Source organism: Netta rufina (assembly GCF_964035555.1).
Source record: "Netta rufina genome assembly, chromosome: 1".
Taxonomy (NCBI): domain Eukaryota; kingdom Metazoa; phylum Chordata; class Aves; order Anseriformes; family Anatidae; genus Netta; species Netta rufina.
In genome coordinates this window covers 90,048,821-90,069,871 of record NC_140123.1, presented here as the reverse complement: position 1 = coordinate 90,069,871, position 21,051 = coordinate 90,048,821, and the positions used below count along the sequence as shown (strand labels likewise).

The 21,051-nt window shown below is 35.2% G+C and overlaps 1 protein-coding gene across 3 annotated transcripts in view; it reads left to right on the top strand.

Moving 5' to 3' along the window:
- The window catches only part of CASK (calcium/calmodulin dependent serine protein kinase), a 214,806-nt gene that overhangs the window by 143,519 nt on the left and 50,236 nt on the right, over positions 1-21,051 (top strand). For all 3 annotated transcript variants that reach the window (XM_084285031.1, XM_084285030.1, XM_084285032.1), the window contains exon 11: positions 11,662-11,783. In XM_084285031.1, coding sequence (XP_084141157.1) covers positions 11,662-11,783 — 122 coding nt within the window. The remainder of the gene's footprint in view (positions 1-11,661; positions 11,784-21,051) is intronic.

Sequence of the window (21,051 nt, the reverse complement as noted above, 5' to 3'; positions counted from 1 at the left end):
ACCATTAAAATTAAATGATTTGTCATTGCCCAAATGAATGGCCAAATGTTTAGCTCCTACTAAGATAAAGATGCAGAAATGTAAATGCTTATTAAATTATGCAAATTGTGTATCCTGTCCTCCAGGTCTTTCTAAACACAGAAACAGAAAATTTCAGTTTTGTTTTCCAGATTAGGCTAGAGGTGTTCTCCCTCAGTGTCACGAACCTGGGATTACTGGATGCTTTGAGCGTTTCCCTATATTATTCCCACAGCAATAGCCTGTGATACCAAAGTCAGATGTGACAGCAAGTCAGATGACTTTTTGACATGCATAATTGCAGAGGATATTCTGATTAGAGTGCTTTCCAATGTGGATGAGTGGATCAGCAAATTTCATAAATAAATTAGATATGAGTAGACACAGATAAATTAAATTTAAAATCAAACTTTTTTTTTTTTGCATATATTTTCCTTTCTTGGCTACAGACTGTGTTAAAACTTCTTGACTCCTGCAGCTATTTATTATTATGTATTTGTTCTTGGTTATCTATTCCCTCTTTCATCAGCGATTGTCCTCTGAGTGACTTAATCCTGCTAGTGCTCTGTTGGCAACCTAGCAGAATTCAATCTTGCAGAATTTTGAGAGACTAATAAAAGTTTTAAAAATGCTTTGAAAAATTAGGTAAATATTTAATAATTAAATAATTTCAAATAATAATAAAAAATAATTAAACTAAAATATTACTTGACTGCTGATACTCTGTGTTCAGTAACTTCTCCAGTAAATATGCTAAACAGTTCATATTGCAAGTGTCTTGCAAATGTTTTTTGCTACAAGTTAAAACATTTGACTGTTAGGCCACCTGTCTTCATGACATTGTAAAATGCTAGTTTCCCAAGATAATAAATGTTTTAGATATTTTTAATATTCTGAAACAAATATAAAGCAGAAGTAATCAATTAGCAGCTCTAAAAGCTGAATATGGCACATGAAAAAAATTGCCTCAGTAGAGAGTTTAAAGTAGACCATGAAACTAATGAGGGAAAAGAGAAATTCATAATCAGTTTGCTCTTTGCTGACCTTCCCCCTCCTGTTCCCTCCCACCCTTCTAGGTCCTCCTATCATTTGGTTGCACATTAGATCAAGATAGAGGTTTTCCTTTGTTTATGTCATATGATAACCATTTGTCCCGTGGCAGAAGAGACCAGATGTATAATTTTCAAGTGTTTTGGTAACAATGCCTCTGGCTGAAGAATGAGTATCATCAGCACAAAAACGTTGCATTTTTCTGATTTTTCCTTCTTCAGTCACGCATTCTGTGCCAGACCAAGGAAACACTGTGAAATTGTGTGAAAATTTTGCTTGGGAAGTTGAATTCAGGAAGGCCATTTAGTTTACTCCGGAGTTTAAGTCGATTCAGGACATCTAGGTTTTTAAGCCAACAAGTCAGCAAAGCCCATAAAATGAAGAATTCCTTTTACAACTTTGTATTTCAGAATCCTTTTTTTAGCCATATTTTCACATCTACTGAGTTGCTTTAGGAGTTCAAAGACAAGATCCCTTGTCTTTGGAAAACTGAATAACTGATTTTTAGATTAAAGCAGATCTTACCTTTTAGTTAAAGAACTTTCCTCTATAATGCATGCTTGTATAGCTTGGTTTGTGGTGTTTGTATGCTGATATGTGATGAACAGTTTCAGAATAACTTATGAAGTTCTTGTAAAGTATTTTATAATGCTTTGTTTCAGTTTAACCACATAGAAAGTAGAGCAGCATATTATATGTTAGATATACTGACCAGATGTACTTATTTAGCCTAGGCTACCAAATAGCACTGTTGCAGTACTTCCTGAACATTTATTTGCTCTCTGAGCTCTGTGGTAAATGTGTAATGTGATGAGCATAGAGGCAGTGCTTTTTTCTTGCGTAAGAAGCAGGCATTTTAAGGTCTACAATAGTGTTTTAGCTTGTTTCTTCAAACTACAAGGTAAAAGTTTCATGTGGCATTTTTATAAATGCATCTTGATACTTTGTCTAATTGGTGCTTTGCATAAATTTGTCATGCTCTTTTTTCTTTTTGGACTCTTTTGTCCCGTCAAATGAGACAACTTGAACAATGTGAGTTCTTGATTTTCAAATTTGAAAGTAATAAAATTTTAAAAGCTCACTCTGATAGGCTTTCACAGTGGGATCACGCAACAAACACATGGCCAATAGTTTAATTCACTAGCAGTGAAATTGTGTGGAATTTAGATTCCATGTGTGGAATTGTGTGGAATTTAGATTCCATGAAACATGAGCCAAATAAGCCCAGAACTTAAAAGCTGTCAGTCTCATCTACATGAGGAAGAAAAAGAAATACTGTTAAGCAAAAATTACCATTGATTTTCTGCATATTTGCAAAGGATCTTGTGTAACAGTTTAAAGTATGAGTGTATGGAAAAAGGGCAGTAAGTTGTATACACCTTATAATTTACTGTCATTAATCCCTAGTTGTACAAGTATGACTGACTGTCAGTTTTCAGACCATAAGTCTGAGTGTTTCCAGCTTCCCATTATTTTTATGTTTTTTCAGCTATTTATCTTTATTATGGTGTGTTTAGGTACAAAGATTTTTAAGTACAAATACAGAGTCACCATGAATTAAAATCAGTAATAAATGGTTGTATTTCTAAGTAGTTTCCATAATTTAATCACTGAAACTTGTTTTTTAAAAATTCAATATAATTGAATTGTTAAATTCTAATTAGTGAATATAAGTGTATAAAGCAATTAATGTGATGTTACACTTTATTTACAGTATATTGTAATAGTTTTCCAGTTCACCTGTTACAGTACTCTTACTTTAAATCATGTTTTCTCTGAGTATTTTGAAACTGTACTGATGTTGGAAAAAAATGTTATTTTAGGTGCCTAACACTGCATAGATGTGCTACTTTCCCAATGCCAAGTGCTTGTTTTCCTCCCATCCTCCTCCACAAGTCCCATTTGCTTCAGATGTAGAAACCATATTAAAATAAAAAAAAATCGGAGGGGGGGGGTATTGTCAATTTCTTTGTTCATACTATTTTTGGCTCAAGTAGTATGCTAGGTTGCAGCTTTATAAATCGCTTGTTCTGAAATCTTCATACTGTTTGTTGTTTGTCCAAATGCTGCCTTCCTACTAGGACTTCTAGCAGCAGAAAGTAGGTATCCCTTTGTTTTCCTTTAAGGCATATCACTCAGCTATAGTATGTGTCTTTGCATGTTTAAAAATCAGCTTTTTTCTCTTCACTTTACTGTTTTCAGTTTTAATACTGCCTAATCAAGAAAAAATACCCTGTATGTTTTTGATTAAATCTATCTATAACTTTCAAAGTACAGTTAACCAGAAATAATATGATTTCCAGAGAATTCTGAATGTTCAAGGTTAGAGGCAGTATTAAAATTACCTTTTTTGTTTGTTTGTTTTCAGTATTTGCAACACAACTGAAATAAGATTACATTTTCATTAAATTAATATGGGATAAAACTGTTTTGTTTTGCATTTTAATTCCAAAATTACTGTTTTCATGGACTAACAACTTTTTTTCTCCTGAACACTAAGCATATACTGTAGTATTAATCATATATTTTCTTGAGATAACCTTGCATGAACTTTCTTGATTATTCTGTGTTGACATGGTATGTGATTTATGCATATACATTGTGTATATGCATACAGCTGATTTAAATAACTATACAGTCTGTGTCCCCTTAATGAAGGAATATTAATGAGGTGGAGGGTGGAGATTTCTGCCACAAGTTAGCTGCACACTTCATAAGAGACTGAAAGCACAAGCACTTCTAAACCTGTAGACTATGCTAGACAGAAGAGCAGGTACAAGATTCTAGACCTTGTAATACAAACCACAAGCATTTGAAAACAAACAAATTCAGCATCTCAAAATACAAACTATAGAAAGTGTTTCTCTTCCTGTAGCATTTTAAGATCTGTAAACTAATACTTCTTCTGTCCTAAGTCAGGGCAGGAAGACATTACCCCATTTCTGAAGAAAATCATGGATTTTTGTTTGTTTGATTATTTTGATCTCAGAGGTTGCAGAGGTTGTTCCTTTTCCTCCTATTTCCCCTTCTCAGAATGCGTGTCCAGTAATTTAAGAATGAGAACTCAGTGGATTTCTATATAAAAGTTTTATAACAGGATTATTTGTATGCACTTGTAGTAAAAAAGAAAATGTTGTATAAAGCCTCAGCCACTGATTTTTTTTTTTGGAATATGCTTTCTTCAGTAAATTTACTGAATAAAAGGCTGTGCCCACTTAGTGCTCAGGAGAGGGCTTCCATTTATTTCTGCAATGCGAAAGAAAGTATTGAAGGCAGTAGTAGTGAAGGGCACTCATTTGTTAAAATAGTTCTTTGGTTGTTTGCATGTGAACATGCAACTTGTGAGGTGTGGGTCTCTTCTGAAAAGCAATACCTTCTCACTACATGTTTCATTACCTCCACCCTGGTTTGTCTTCTGTCATATTTGTGCCTAGTTTTAGGGTGAGAGATAGCTAAGAAAAGGAGCTGGTGAACTTTGTGTAAAGGTCCCAAGTATGGAGAAAGCTAGAGATGTGAACTCATAGTGCCCCTGTGTGTACAGCATAAAACAATGGTTAGCTTCAAAATCAAGCACAAGGTTCTTCCTTTCTATTTCCTCTTCCTTGTTTTCCTTCCTCTCTTTTTCTTGCTCATTCTCTCTCTCTTTCTCTCCTGTTTCATATATACTACTCTTCTCAGCATTCCTGCTTGTGTTTAGGAGCTTTTGTTGTTGTTGTTTTTTGGGGGGGTTGCCTTTTTCCCTGTTTTTTCTTGTGCACCTGTTACTTCTGCTTTTCTTCTCCAACTATTACATGCTTTTCTTTCCTTCTGTGTATTCCAGAGGTGTTGCTCCCTTTAATTTATCCCAGTTTCTTTACCATATTGTTCCATCACACCTCCCTACCATATTCTTCCATCACATGCCTTCTTTCTGCAGTTTCACTGTAGTCTCCATAAACCTCCATCTTTCCAGTTCTCTCCCTTTACTTTTCATGCTTTTTTTAAAATATATATATATATGTGTGTATGTACATCTATATATATACTATTACCGTCTTGATTGTTTCCCAGAAACATTGACAGAATTATATGCATGCAGGAGAGTCTTTGTAAATGTAGAGCATACCTAAACTTGGCTGTTTGGTTTCAGAACAGGAAGCAAGAAGTCAGTAAACACTATAAAGCTGAAATGAGAGGAGAGAGTCCTTGCCTGTCTTTAGTTGTAATTACACTGTTACATATATATGTGAAACACGCATCTCCTACCTTATTTTAAGTTATAGGCATATATATATATATATATGCATGCTTCAGCTGTCATCTGTCCTTACAGAGACAGTTGCTGTGGAATGAGTGCACTGCAACGAGCAACAAATTACCATGTGAGGTTAGAGGCCTCTCAGCTTCAGTGATTCACACAGATGTGGTTTAAAGCGAGGAAGATCATGTGAGCCTCAGTTGGCTTTCTGTTAAGCTTTAAAGTTACATCCCCACAAGTAGTGGAAAGGTCCTGTGTCTGTAAAAGATTCTTTGCTTGCCTTTAATGAAAACAGTGTATGTTTTGTATTTTCTTTACAGAAAGTGGCAATAGAGGGATTCTTTTTTATATACTGTTAACTCTTGTCCACTGCTTCTAAGGCAAATCTGATCTTCCATGTAACATGGACAGAGAAATTTATAATTATGCTGATATTGAGCCTAGGTACTCATGTATGGCTGACATGGACAGTTTTTAATGTATAACTGAACATGATTTGAAAATCTCAGCAGACATACACCCCATCATTTCCACAGCATTTTTGATGCAGTGTTTAATTTCCTACTCAGCCTACTCTGTTTAACATTTATGGCTTGTGGTTTTGTGTTTTTTTTTTTAATAAGATGCCAACAAAACCTAATGGAGTCATGGATTTATACAGTTATCACTAAATAGGTAGCTTAAAGGTCGCTGGATTCTTAATGCAAGGCCAAATAATCCTTGAATGACTTGTCATATGTTAAAAATAAAATTTAAAAAAAATCCACGAAACTTGAAACTCTCGTTGCGGAGCTGATAAAAATAATCTCACCATCTCTTCACCAGATGTACTCTGTCAGAATCTCACAATATTTATAAGACCATTTTTTATGAAAAGAACTGAACTTGATTGTGCAAAAGATTATAAACTTGATGTTTTTTTTTATGAGATTGTATCCAGTGCCTTCATCCAGTCTTTCTAAAATCTAACAGTTCCTGATGGTTTTTTTTTGTTGTCCTTGCTATATGTGCTAGCTTCTGACTTCTTCATAAACAAAATGAAACATAAATCCAGCCTTCTAAAATGCCTGTGCTTTGAGACCCAGGATTATTCTTTAACTGCATCTCCAATGGCTGCACACAAGAAGACAGCCAAGAGGTGAAGTAGGCAAAAGCAGCTTGTGGTGTGTGTAGATTGACTGGCATAAGGACAGATTTGTGGTATGTAGGGAAACTACAAATAGCAGCTAATCTTTGGTTAGTTATTTAAATGCCACTGTAAAAGCTCTAAGGCATAGTTACTTACCTGTAGAATAACAGGTAGAATAGCTGCAGAATTGTTACAAATTAAGACAGTTTATGAGAATGAGCAGGATTAAAATTAGTGGTTGGTGTGGGGAAATTAACATAATACAATACAGTTCTACATATCCAGGGGGTTGGGATCTTGATAGTGTCACTTTAATGAAAGTGTACTATTATTATAATGGCTATTAATGTGTGTTCTGCAGAGTCATTTTCTAGAATACTAATTGCAGGAGACTTGCTAAAAGGTCACCGTTTTATAGTTTTATACTTAAACAAGGTCAGGCTTCCTTTCACAAATTTACATTGCTCAGAGGAGGGTTTACAACTGATCAAGGCTTAAAAGTACATGCGTAGTTGTCAATATTAAACAAAAATAAGATTTCCTTTTTTTTTTCTCTCTCAGAATGTGTTTGCCAGGCAGTCTCTGTGTTTAGCAGCAAGATCTAAGTATTTTTACCTAAACCCTGTTTCAGTCATACACTATCACGTATCAGTGCTACATGAAAGGAAGCTAGTAATTTAATTCTCCCTGCTGCCTGTTGCATAATACAGGAAGTGAGTTCTACCTGCCCTGTTTTTTGAGCTTCCAAAAAAAAAAAAAAAAAAAAAAAATTATGGGGTATTTTGTGATGGAGACATTTCTATTCTAGAATATCAAGGCTATTTCTTAGAATAGTATTTTCAAGATATTTTTTCTTTTCAAGGGAAGCAGTAAGCAGCTACTTAATACCTCTAAAGATCAGTTTCTAGCCAAACCATTTGTTCCAGGTTAGAATACCTAGAGATGCCAGAACACAGTAATGGTACTGTGTTTTACCAAAGCTTTCTCTACTTGCAACTTGATGAACCAGTGTCCATGATGCTCTAACCTCAGGTGATAATCGAGGAGCTGTATGAGAACTACGAAGTCTCTAGAGATAGAATTCAGAGAGAACCTTTTCTGAATGGCCATCGTCATAAATTAGGTAATAGAATCTGCAGGAAATACCTGTGATAACTTTGGCAACACAATGGGTGAAGAAATAATGCCAAGTTACTGTCTTAGAAGGCAAATAGATCTAACTGACAAATAATAAATCTTCCTCAATGGGAAGAAAAGTACTCAGTTCATCTTCCCATCTTCTTAAAAGCAATTTGGTATTATTCTTAAGAAGTCATTCTACTAATTGTGAAACAAGTTTCATGTATTAGTAATGACTGCAGAAGACTATTGTAAGCATTCAGGCTGTTTTTTGTTTATTCATCTGGCTGTTGTTTTTTTTAACGTGGTAAGAACCCATAGTTTTCAGCATTTCAGAAATGTCAATACCAAAGGAACCAAAACAAACACCAAAACAACCAAACCAAACAAACAAAACGCTAAAGGAACCAAATAGGTGTGAATAGTCACACCCATCCTTTCTTAGATAGTCTTATGGGAATACAGGAAAAATGAGGTTATGCATACGACCCCGAATACCACTGTTCCTTTGCACACACTGATAACATGCAATTACAGTAGGATCCACAAGTACTACAATAGAATCACATTTGGTGCGGATTTTATTACTGTTACTTTGAAGAAGAGTCTTCTATTTTTATCCCTGGCATTACAACATTTCCTGCACAATTGTATGTGTATACATTTTTATAGCAAATTGATGTGCAGGGTGATGTTCATCTCACCTAAGTGGATGAGGCTACTTGAAAGTTCTGTGGCAGTAAGCAGCATTTTCTAACAAAGTTTGCTTTACGGAGTCTTCAAAAAACGTCAGTCAAGTTGTTTTTTTCTTCCAGTTTACTAATATTTATACATTTTTTTAATTTTTATATTTAGAATGTCTGTCTTTTACTGCTAAAGACCATTTGAAATCTGAGATTTAGATTGTATGATTGTAACAACTCACCTAAGTCCTTTCTCATCTATGCTGAGGCTAAAATGGGTGCATTTTCAATGACGAAAAGAGTTGAATTGCTATTTCTAGAGGATACGTAGTATAACCATAAATGTTGAGTGCATTTACACACCTATTGCGTGCCTTTATACCTTATCGTTTGTTGTATTTTTTTTTCTCAAAGGCTAGAAATTAGCTTGAATACAACAGGATTCTTTTAGGGGCAGGTGTTCTCCAAAAATTGGTTATTTTTATTTTAGACAGTATCTTTTATGTGAATTTAAAACTCTTCTGAAAGGTATTGTTATGCTTTGAACCAAGTGTCCGTAGCAGAGTTTAAGTGTTTACAAAAATGCCTACTTATTATTCTGTCACTATTTTAAACAATAACGTGCTGTCAGTCTATTGCTACTATGCCATTTTCTCATGCAAGTGCATGTTATTTGTACATGTGTGATGACATGGAAGGACATGGTAGTAGATAGACAACAAGATTGTAGGTTAAAAAAAAAAAAAAGGCAAAACTGATTTTTGAGACGTTATCAAGTCACTGTCAGAACTTGCCATCAAATTTGTTAAGAATGTTCTTGGAAACTTTCTGTTACAGCCATCTATTGGTTGCAGTACAGCCAGTGCAACCAACGGGCAGGAGAAACAAGAGCTAGTGTTTAATGTTCTGGCATTTCCAGGTATTCGAAAGATTGTTCAGATGCAAATGTTAAGGAAATCGTAACTTTTCTTTCTCTTTGAAAGGCCCCAAAGTATTGCACAAAATCAAATTCCCAGAGTAAATAATGCTGTCAAATAAAAAGTCCAACGCGTTCGGTGATTGGCGAAGTAATAATAGAACTTAGAGCATGCTTCTCATCGGTTGTGGTTTTGGCTCTGGTTTTTGTGGTTACGAGCACCTTCAAGCAGTATTACAAGACTCCAGCATATCTGAGCCTTTGAATTGAATCTTCTCACATGTTTTCCGTAAAGTCGACACTGCAAATATGTAGAAAGGGCTTTGAGCCTAGAAAGCAAAGTTTTGCTAGAAAATAATTAATTTAAGCTCTGAGTTTGACAAGAATAGAAATAGAAGGGAATTCTAATAAATTATTTTCTGTCAACTGTATTCTGGAAAGTCAAGCACTTTCCTTCAGTCTTGACAGTCTCATAAGTTCATCAGCCTTTAACTGATGTACAGAAAATGTTAAAAGAAACTCAGCACATTTGCTTTTTGGTCCCTTTTTGAGTTCTTCCATGCCGTTGAGGCTTAGTTGTGCATCTCTCTGTGCTCTTACCAGCAGATTCCGGGTTCCTGTATTTCCTCAGATTTCCTGCTGTGTCTCCAAGTGTGCAAGATATGTTGCAGGCAGAGGAGTATAGAAGGTTCCTCTAAGCAAAGCATACTTATTCACTGTCAAAGATGGAGCTGTTTTTAATCTTCTTCAGCACACTAGCTCTGATGTACAGCAACTACAATGAGGCAAACAATGTCTTACTCCTTGCTATCCAGCCACCACTTTTTTAAAGAAATGTAACCTACGTTAATAAATCAGTTGCAAATAAGTAGTCAGACACATTTAATGACAGAGGATTAACAAGTCTTCTTATTGCTTATGACCTATGAGTTGTGAGCAAGTGGAATACTGTAGTTCTTAACCGTGGTATTCAAAGAAATGAGAAGACAATCTGAGGTTAAGACTTTTACTAAATGTGATACAAGACTTTCTGGATTTTTAACTTACTCATCACAAGTCTTGTTTAGTAGTTTTTGTGTATTTAATTAAGTTTCCATTTTTTTAAGGTTTTCAGAGAAGTAACTGAATTAACTTGACTCCTTGTGTGGTTGGGAGGGGGTGGCTTTTCATCTTTATTAATTTTTATTATTATTTATTCTGAAAATACAATAGGCTACAAAAACACCTAAGGGATGATAAGAATTGTTCATATATAATAGAGTAGAATTTCAAGAAATAGAGTATTTTTTTTAGAATTTCATATATATTGTCTGACTGTCGTAACTAGGCCACCAGCAAGTGAGTAAGAAGCAGACAACATGCATTAAGGAGAAATTACTGAAGTGCAGAATGTGTAGAATTCTGTATCCAGAGTTAAGAATTTATTTATGAGAGAGCATTCTGCAGTTGACTGTCAAAAACTGGCATTTTTACAGGCTAACACTGAATCATAAGATACCATCTTTCCAGTCGCTTATACCATGGTGGAAAATCTGAAGACATGAGCTATAAGTGTTTAGATAAGCCAATGTCAGCATTTTAGTAATGCTAACAAGTGGCAGCCTCCATCAATACCTGATTTTTAAAACAAGGTGTTCCACAAGGAATCTATATTTTTATAGATTTATATTTAAAATAAAAATCTATTTTATAGATTTATATCTATCTGTTTTACTATGATTTATGTTGTGTTTATCTGTCCTTCCCAGCTATGAGTTGAACTTTCCTCATGGATTTCCACCTTCCACAATGCCTTCCGGTTTTCCCTTATGTCTCCATATCCCTCATTTCTTCTTTCACCCTTACCCATATAAAAATCACCCCATCTTTCAATGACCGAAAACAATCCATTGTTCTCAAAAGACAGCAAGTGCTAAGTCTGGTTTTGAGATAACCAGGCAAGCAGAACAGAAAAAAAAAAAAAAAAAATCTGAGCTAACCTTACAGCCTTTTATTCGTACTCTAGAGGACAAAGCGGTCAGGTCTTTCTTTGTCTTCCCTCCTTTATCCAGATGCTGATTTTAAAAAGAATTTTAAATGCATTGTTTCTTTCAAATTTCTACCAATTTGGGATGTGTATTTGAAATGGGCCAACAGTTCAAAAGGTGAAGAAAGGGAAGGTCGAAGTAAAAATGGTGAGGACAGGTGGTTGAGCAGATAACCGAAGTGACTTCATAAGACGTTGTTGGAAACCAGACTAAGTACAACCCAGCAAAACTTAATAAATACCTGAGAGAGGTTTTAACCTCCCTTCAGTTAAACCATTTCTTATGAATAATTACATATGGGCACTGTTGATATTCATGAAGTTTGTTCAGTGTGTTTTCCTGTAAAACTCTGGCTTTTTTAAGTTCCTGCTCCAGTTATACAAGATTAGTAAAAGTTTCCTTTTCCAAAGTTCAGTTTGCCATGAGTCTTTGCTCTATCGAATTTTAATTTTTTTTTCCCCCTCCTATTTATTGCCCCATAGGAGCAGTCTCACAGGTGCTCGACAGCCTGGAGGAAATTCATGCACTTACAGATTGCAGTGAAAAAGACTTAGATTTTCTTCACAGTGTTTTCCAGGATCAGCATCTTCACACGCTACTAGATGTAAGTTTTCTGAGATAAACAGTTTGAATACATTTTTGTATCTGTTGTTCATTAGCCAGAATTTGGTTTTATCCTGCATATATTCTTTTTTGTTGTTTCATAGCAAGTTAATTTATTTAGATGTGGATTGTAACAAACAACTAGCACTTGACAAAAGAAGTACATTTTTGTACTATACATGCAGAATATTTTAGAAAAATTAGAGTTAATTTAATCATATGTAAATGATTCATGCTTTGGTTTGAATTAGTTGCTGTACTTTAAAATAATTTATCATAATAAGCTTTTTTCATGTGGTAAGTGCTGGATTTTATTTTTTATTTTAAATCCAAAATGTAATTTTATAACTGGGCATATTGACTTCTTTTTATTACTATTTTTAAGTAATAATCTTAGAAAAATTCTATGGATATTCTTGAAAATATGAAAAATATGACATTTTTCTGTGTGAAACACCTGAGCGTGCCAGTTTCTGTCCTATACTTAAACAAAGTAAGTGATAGCCACAGTCATCTAAATCAACATTAGCCTGAGGTTCATGAGAGCCATTAATACATAAGACAACAGCTGATGTTCCACAAAAAAGCATGCAAAAATCACAGAGTTGAAAGATACAGGTTAGTGCCTCATGATACGGCATAATCAAGATCTGGTTTCCATTTCTTCACTAGCTATCTTTCAACATAGTTCACTGTCTGACTATATGTCCAGATGAACTGTGATGTCAGATGATTCATAGATTTTTCTTCCAAGAAAATTGCTCCATTTTGCAAAATTAATTTTGAAAATCAAGTAATGTGGTGTTTGAAAAATGCTCGCATGTGACTTAAAGACTTCTGTGACTTAAGAACTTCCTGCTTTCAAGATTGCCTCCTAGCTTGTCACATGCAAAAATCCCATTTATATTTCTCAATGGCTTTTAACAAAGCATGCCTCACAAGTAGATACATCATGCTTCCTCCAGAATTGTGTGAATTTGGGAAAACACACATTCAACTTTGAGGTAGAAGTGTTTGCTGAACTTCAGCTCTTGGTCACAACAGGGACATTCAGCATCACTGCAAGTTTACAGTTTATCCCTCATATTTAGTTCCAAAACCTTCTTGGAAGGACAAATTCAGATGCAAATCATGTTTCATTGGCTTCTGTGTCTACACAGTATTAGGATCTAATACAAAGGTCAAAAAGTAGTGTGGTGGTTCTACCCTGCTGGGCTGCTAAACTCCACCACAACCACTCTCTCATTCCCCTTCCTCAAAAGAAGAGGGGAGGAGAAGACAGTATGCTAGAAAGAAAAAGAAAAAAATGTAAAAGCCAATCAGAAGCACAAAGGGAAGAAAAAAAAATATTTCCCGCTTCCCATCAACGAGCAATGTTCAGCCACATCCCCGGAAGCAGCGCCTCAATATGTAGCAGCTGTTTGGGAGGACAGAGATCATCATGAAAGCCCCCCGTCTTCTTCCCCTTTCCCACCTTATATTGCTGAGTGTGACACCACATGGTATGGAATATCCCTTCCGTCCGTTTAGGGCTGGCTGGGGTGGAGAGAGTCTTGATGCAGTGCCAGCACTGCTCAGCAATAGACAAAACATTGGTGTGATACCAGTGCTGTTCTAGCTGCAAGTGCAGAGCACAGCACTGTATGGGCCACTGCAGGGAAAGTTAACTCCATCCCAGCCAGACCCAGTACAATCAGCTGAAAAACTTTCACAGATTTGATTTCAGGGTATGTGGATATTTCGTGTTGAAGACAGGTGACTTGCTTTCAGGCAAGACTATGCTTTTTTCTAAAGCAACCTACAAATTCCACCAAGAAAACACTCAGATGAAGGAAACAAATCCGCAGAGCTATGTCTGCATTAGCATACTCCAACACAAGATAGCAAATCTGTAGAGCAAAAAATTTGACCCTGAGGACCCAATGTCAACAATTCTTTGTATTTTGAGGGCATTCCTTTTAGATTAGTTATACTGCAGTCCTGTGGACTGAGTAACCACTAGTGAGTGAACAACATCTTCTATTTTAGTGTCATTTGAAAGTAAGAATGCTCTGGTAACACTGTACTCTGAAAATCAAAGAATGGTAGGTGGGAATAATCCCTGGAAGTGTTCAAGGCCAGGTTGGATGGGGATGGGGCCTTGGGCAACTTGATCTTGGAGGTGGCATCCCTGCCCATGGTAGGGGGGTTGGAACCAGATGATTTAAGGTCTATTCCAGCCCAAACCATTCTATGACTGATTCTATGACTATTATGTCATCATACAACTTCTTTTTTTTTTTTTTTTTTTTTTTTTTTTGCAAACTAGATGGCATTTGTTGAAGTATTTCACTTCATGATAAGTCTTTTAGGCATTAACTCATGCTTCTGCAATGTTTTTACTTTTTTCTGTTCTTTACGGTAGTAGTCTGTTAGTTGTATTTCAGTAATGATAATATTTCTCTAATGGTCTGCTGTAGCCTATTAAACCGGAAAATACTGAAGTGAATTTATGTCATGTTTGTCATTCTTTTTAAGTCATGGTCATTCTCTTAGAAAGTGATACTTCTAAGTGCACTCTGTAATAATATATTTGTGAGAAGAAAAACACTATCAAAAAGTGGTTTTGTTTTATTGTGCTGTATGTAAGGGTGATGATAGAATCTTCCCAAAGATATCTGGAAGAGAATAATACAAAATAAAATTCTAGAAGATTCCAGTGTTATAAAATACACATATGAAAGACTGAAGCCAGTTAAAGGCTGTTATTTGAAAGGGTAGGTTCTACATTTCAGAAACTTGAATGAGGGAGCTTACCTTCTGTTTATGCATTGATACAATGCCAGTTCCTCTCAGAACTTTGAAGAGCTCCTGGTCTGTACTTCAATGAAGTTCTGTTGGGGAAACCGTTTATTCCTCTCCAGTATTTGGGGTTAATGAAGTCACCAGAACAAGTCACCTATGAAATATTACATTCCACTAAGTAAGAATTTTGTAATCTGTCATTAAGTTGTCACTTTGCATTAAAAACTGCTGTTCCTCTTTCTTGGCCGTTTTCCACAGTTAAATTTGTTCTCATGTTCTTATTCTTTCTCAAGAGTTATCCTTATTTTTAGATTAGGCACATGATGATAGATCATTCCTGCTGCTGAAATACCTTCTTTTGCTTCTGAACTAACTTATTTTCTGAGAGGAAATAAAAGGCTAGTCTCTGTGTTAAGAGTGCAAACTTGCTGTTTTTTTTTTTCAGATTGTATAGATCACAAAATAGATGATGTCTTCTGAACAGGCACCTCTGAGGGCCGCAGAAAGCAGGGTTCTTAGCATCCCGTTGATAGTTCTTAATTGGTTCATTTCTGTATGTCTACTTAGATAACTATCTGAAGTCTCTTTCCACTTCTGTGACAAAGCCGTTCAAAATAAGGGGAAAAAGGTGACAATTGCTTATAAAATAATTTATATTCACTCTAGGGCCCATCCTGCAGTATACCAGCATGCCCTCGTGTGAGTTTATTGAATAGCTTCAATTTTTACAGAAACTATTGGGGGGGGTTGTTTGCTTGTTTTACTGTACAGAAGTTAAATAATTCAGTATTAAAATCTTAATTTTGTTTGCCAAGGAGAGTAAAGAAAAGACCCTTCTAGAAACAAGCATTTGGAAATATTCATTATGTGTATATATATAAATATTGTTTAATAATAGATATTTATAATGTAAAAAGTAACTTTGGGTTGGACAGGTATTTTTTCTCACTTCTTTTAGAAATGTGGTGATCATAATTACAGTGAATGCTGTAGGACATTCCTGTTTGGGACTTAGAAATTTTGGGGTTTATGACTATATAAAACTTTATAGATTGTTTCATTCTGGTATCCAGTTTAGATCATAAAGAATGTAATGAAGTTAAGTAAAGGATATAAATAACTTTATGGAAAAAGGGAAGTAAATTTAAGTAGTGAAACAGCCTTTTATTACCACTGACAGGTTTTTAGAAACCTTGTTAAATGATTTGATTAAGATTTTTTAATTGACTTTCATGAAAAAGATCCTGGGAGGTACTGCTGTCTTTTGTCAGCAGTACTGATCAAGAAGTTGGAAACAAATGTGAGGAGATTACTAATTTTAGAGACATTAGTATTTGGTGTTTTCTGTATCGTAACAAAAGATATTACTTTAATGATTATCTGTTTTGAAAAGTATACTGGGCTTCAAAGGCTGTACCTAAAGGGGAAGATCTTAACAATTGTGTTTGATCTCTATCAATATATTAAAGGAAGCCAGGTTTGCTAAAAAGTAAAACTGGAAGCTGCTATTTTACACAGCTGCCCACATAGAAGGAGACGAGAAAACTTTCTCCTATTGAGTCAAGTAGTCTGGTCACCTCTCCAGGGACGGTTTCTGTGGGTGATTCTGAATGCAGATGTCGTTCGATTTACAAGTGAGATTTTTGCTCAGCGGGAGAACAATATCAGCTTTTGTGTGACTGGGGCCTCTCTGTGCTGCTAGCTTTGTCTGTGTCTGTCCTCAGTCAGATAGCATGCTCTAGGCTGATATCTTTTGGCCATTAACTTAAGAAGTTTGTTGCATTATTTTCCTAGACAGATTATTTGAGGTAAGTGTTGCTATTTCTGTAAATGTGTCTGAAATAGAAACAGGATGAGTTTTGAAGAAATTTTATTTTACCTTTTGCTGGTGTAGTACATTGCACGTGTATAGTTTTACCTAAATGAAATGAAATAATTTTTGGAGTAGCTGTCTGAAACATATCTGTATGTTTAGCTACTTCTTCCCTTTAGAGTTTAATTTATATTCAAAGTGCATATATTTATTAAAGCATACTGATTTTTCAAGAGAATCTCACTTTTATGTCTGTTTTCCTTGTCTGCTTTTGGTAACGCTTCAAAGGAACATGCATGCATGCACATTTCAGAGTTCCTTTAATATTTCTTTTGAACTCAGTCATCCAAACAGATTCAGTCCTGAAGTCCAGACTTTTAAGGAAACATATTTTCTCTTTTGCTAAAAAGAATGTTGTTGGGTCCTCAGTTTAGCATCTTACATGGTTGGCTAAAACTTTCAACTGGATTTATTTTGTTTTGCTCTGTTTACCCTCCCAATGTTAGATGTTGGCAGGACACATGAATGTCTTTTATTAAAGTATCAGCCATTCAGCAGTGTCCAGCCATGATTGACATTTTAGTTCTCCTTTTGAAAATGTTCGAAACTTTTCATGTATTTATCCCCGCTTTGCACTTTTCTGAGCAAATTTGAAAAATCTGTTTTACAATTTGATAAAAGCAAATCAAGAGACATTTTTACTTCTATTTTCACAAAGCCTTCATTTCCCTTTTCTTTCACTTCTTTTAAACCATTAATAGACTGGTGGAATTCCTGTATGTGATACAGAAAACAAACCCAGCAATTCAGTATAAAAAGCTTTAATATTTTTGTTAAATGTCTCATTTTTCCTTATTTTCATTTGCATAAGTATGATTTCCTATGTGTAGCACATAGTGTGGTTCAAGTTTTTTTGACCAACATTTGTCCTTACCCTCTTGAATACTGATTATGCTAAAACTAGTAAGTGGAACATGTTTCAGTGAAACATGAATGCATTTTTTTCCCAAATATAAATCAGAAATTGTATGTGTACTAGATGTCTTGCCAAATTCCCCCAGAGCATGTTATGCTTAGACAAAATAAATCTTTCTCATTTTTAAATCACCTTGTTTTCCTATTTTTAATTATCCTTTAATTGATATGTTTGTAAGACAAAGGCAAATGGAAAATAATTGTTTTTAAAAAAGTGGAAAGAAAGAAACTATGTTGGCAGGACAGCACCTTGCTATTTGAGGAACCAAATCTGGCTTTTATCCCAGACCAGCAGAGGCAGCATGCACTGCCCCAGAGAGTGGGAGGGACTGTCTTCCACTGCAATGGAAACTCCTTTCCCAAGTAGTATACAAGGAACAGCGACCAAGCCTTAGGGAGAACTGTTGGAAGAATGCTTTCAGCAGGTGGACTGGATCATCCTCATCACCAGCACAGTATGCTTTTTCTCTAAAAGGTAACGTGTCTGGAAGGCCATATCTGGGGAAGAAAAAAAAAAAAAAAAAAAAAAAAGCAGAGTCTCTTCTAGAATTTCTTCTTCATTGTTTCATAATCATTCTCTAAAATACCTTTCAGTTTCAACTTCTTTCATGTGCTTGAATTTTATTTTCTTTGTTCCCAGGATATGTAGATCAGTCTGCTAGTCAGCATCATCTCATAGTTTTCTTGCTCTTCTTGTTTCTCTGTCTTACAAATTTATATAGAGAATTGCCTTATATTGAGAATTGTCTTATATTTAGTCTTCAGAGCAGAAACCATTTCTCTTCTATGTTTTGTTAATATATAATGTTGATGTGTGATGGGATATCTGAAACACAAGACTGATAATGCAAATAAGAAATAAAACTAACATTTATGTTGATTGAGATTCATTTTTGAAAAAATGTATGTATCCATCACTTAATGACAATGCAAAATTCTGGGTTGGATTGCATGGCACTTCAACAGTTGTTTTGTTGCAGTTAGCCTGTTTGCTTTCTAACTAATGTTCTGTCATTTCTGAATATTTTTAAGCATAGTAGTGATGTGTTGAATCATCAAGTGAAATACAGCTTAATAAAAAACATACTTTAAATGAGGATAACACTATTTAGCCCATTCTCTTGACCGAATATCAATTCTTTTGTGTCAATAGTTTGTCATTGTGTCTGTGCACATCAACATTATGTTATTCCAAAAGCATAAATGTGTAGTTATATTTTAGTATGTAGAATCTAAAAATTCCTTTGATTATTTTGTATTCTTAATGGTGTTGGGCCCTGATCTGTCAAAGAACACTAAAGCACATTCCTCACACTTGTGAAACATTTAATTAACTTCACTAATACTATTTTAAGATGTAAAGGATCATTTTCATGGTTGACTTTCCACATTTTCTTTAATTCTTTTTATGTTGAGTGTAGTTCAAAATAGTTTCAATTTATTTTTAACCATAAGGGCTATGTTTTTTTATTCTTTTTTTTTTTCCCCTGTTAAAACTTCTTATTCTTGGATGATCTTACTTCTCCAAGAGCTTGGGACTTACTCTAACAACTGGAAAAAATAAGGAATGTGTTGAGTTGGAAGGGATGCTATAGTGCCTAGGATATGGTCCACAAATGTTCAATAATGCTTCTGGTTTGTTTGTGCTGGGAGTTTTCTTCAGACTGGTATTTCTGTCTGCACTTAGACTACATTAGATTCCCAAAGGCAGTACAGTAACATCCTAGTAAAATATGCTTCCATCTTTGAAGTCAGTCAGGCCTCACTGCATCCTGCCTCAGTAATTCAAGTAGTTGTCTGGTGCACATTGACTGTTCTCTGTACTAATGAGCTTGCTGCAGTATATTTTTATTCTCAGTATGTCATTACAAAAGACTTACATGGGTAGAGAGAAACAAAAATGGCTGTAATCCTGACATTCACACCTCCCAGTGCAAGATACACTGGGTGTCACACAGCAGGTGAGAAGCCATGTTCTTTCTAGACCCTCATTATAGCCTTACCTAGTTGTATTTGGGTTCTTTGTCTCCCTGGAATGAAGTTGTTGGTCATTGATGTCCTCTCCTTTAAGACGGTGTTCTAACCCAGAGGGGTTATTTCAAGTGACAGAATTGGGATTGAAACCTGTTTAGGCTTAACCTGAGTCTACAATTAGTACTGTAGATCACTTGCCCATATTGGAAGGTGGGGGGCAAGCTGGGGACAAAGGTTATTCTGTAGAAAATATCAAGGTGTGATCCAGTCTTAGCCCTTCTTGCATTGAGGGATTAGTTTTCCATGATGTTTATGTTTACTTTTATCAGCTTCTTGGTGTCTTCATAATCATATTTTCTAAAATCTCCTGGTTTTGTTGCCCTCCACTGAAATCTTCTACATTGTTTGATATCCACCTGAAAGTGTAATGCTCAAAACCAAATAATAATGGAGGAGGACCATCATATGATACTTCTTTAAACTACATAATTACCACCCATGTCTTTCACATCGCTACTGCAAGTTCATTGGCACTAACTGAAAGCAGAAATGTTGTGTCATCCTAGGTTCGTTTCTTTCAATCTTTCCAAAAGAAGTTAAAAGGTTTACTACGTCAACAAAGAAAAATCTGGGTTGTGATTCAGGAACATAGTTGAGACTAAAAGCAAAACGAAACAAAAAGCTAGAGGGACTTGTGGCAAGGAGTTCCTGAAAGAGAAAAAGATTAGATGGCATATGGAAGGTACCTTGTACTCTAGAGAGGAGGAGTTAAAAGTACGCTGGATGTCTGCACTGAGCTCATGAGGAGTTGGGAGTATAGTTTAGTCTACTTAAATTTAAATGTTTTTGTCACTATGGTTTTAAAGTGTTGCATGTATTTATGTAAGATTATTCAATCCCTGTCTTTGTTTATCACACTTTCAAATTTGAAACAACGTATGTTGGCCTACATATATGACCCATGGTGTGGAATTTTGCAACCTCTTCCTCATGAGCAATCTATATACATGTACTGTCTGTCATATTTTTTTTACATCTGCTCTCAGTTCTTGAGAACGACTGCTTCCACAGTCAATGGAATTTTTGTGATAGTCATTAATTTAAGTTTGTTTTAAAATACAAGACAAATTAATAGGCTGGAGTCCTACTTCATTGTACCAGTGGATTAATCTTCATGATAAAACATATTGTGAAATTTAGTGCTGTTAGATACTGGAGTCTGGATTCCTTGTATGTGAACAAGGTAAGGTAGTCAGTGGAAAAAGGAGGCACTTCAGATTTTGGGGACACCTGAAATTAAATAGAAGGAAATAATGACTTGTAAGATTTTGAAGGATAACATAATTGATTAGTATCAGTGCTTCTGTGACACAAGTAAAAAAAAAAATCACAGTGAATATAAAGCAAATCAACAGGAACATATTAAAAGGATGGAAAAACACATACACATTGCAGTTTATTTTGTAAAAGTATAGTCCTTTCCTAACTCCTTTACCTTTGAATTTATGTAGTAAGTGAATAGCCCGCACTGGTTTCTGTTGAAAGGAGTAAATTCTCTGGTGGAGCTACATTTTTTTTGTAACTAATGTATGCTGAAGGTAAAAAGTTATCCCTTTGCACAGGAACAGATCATATAAGTCAGATATTACTGGACATCTTGTCACCTGACCATGTGGTCTGAGCCACTATAAGTATAAGCATGTCTTTGAATCTGCTATCAACT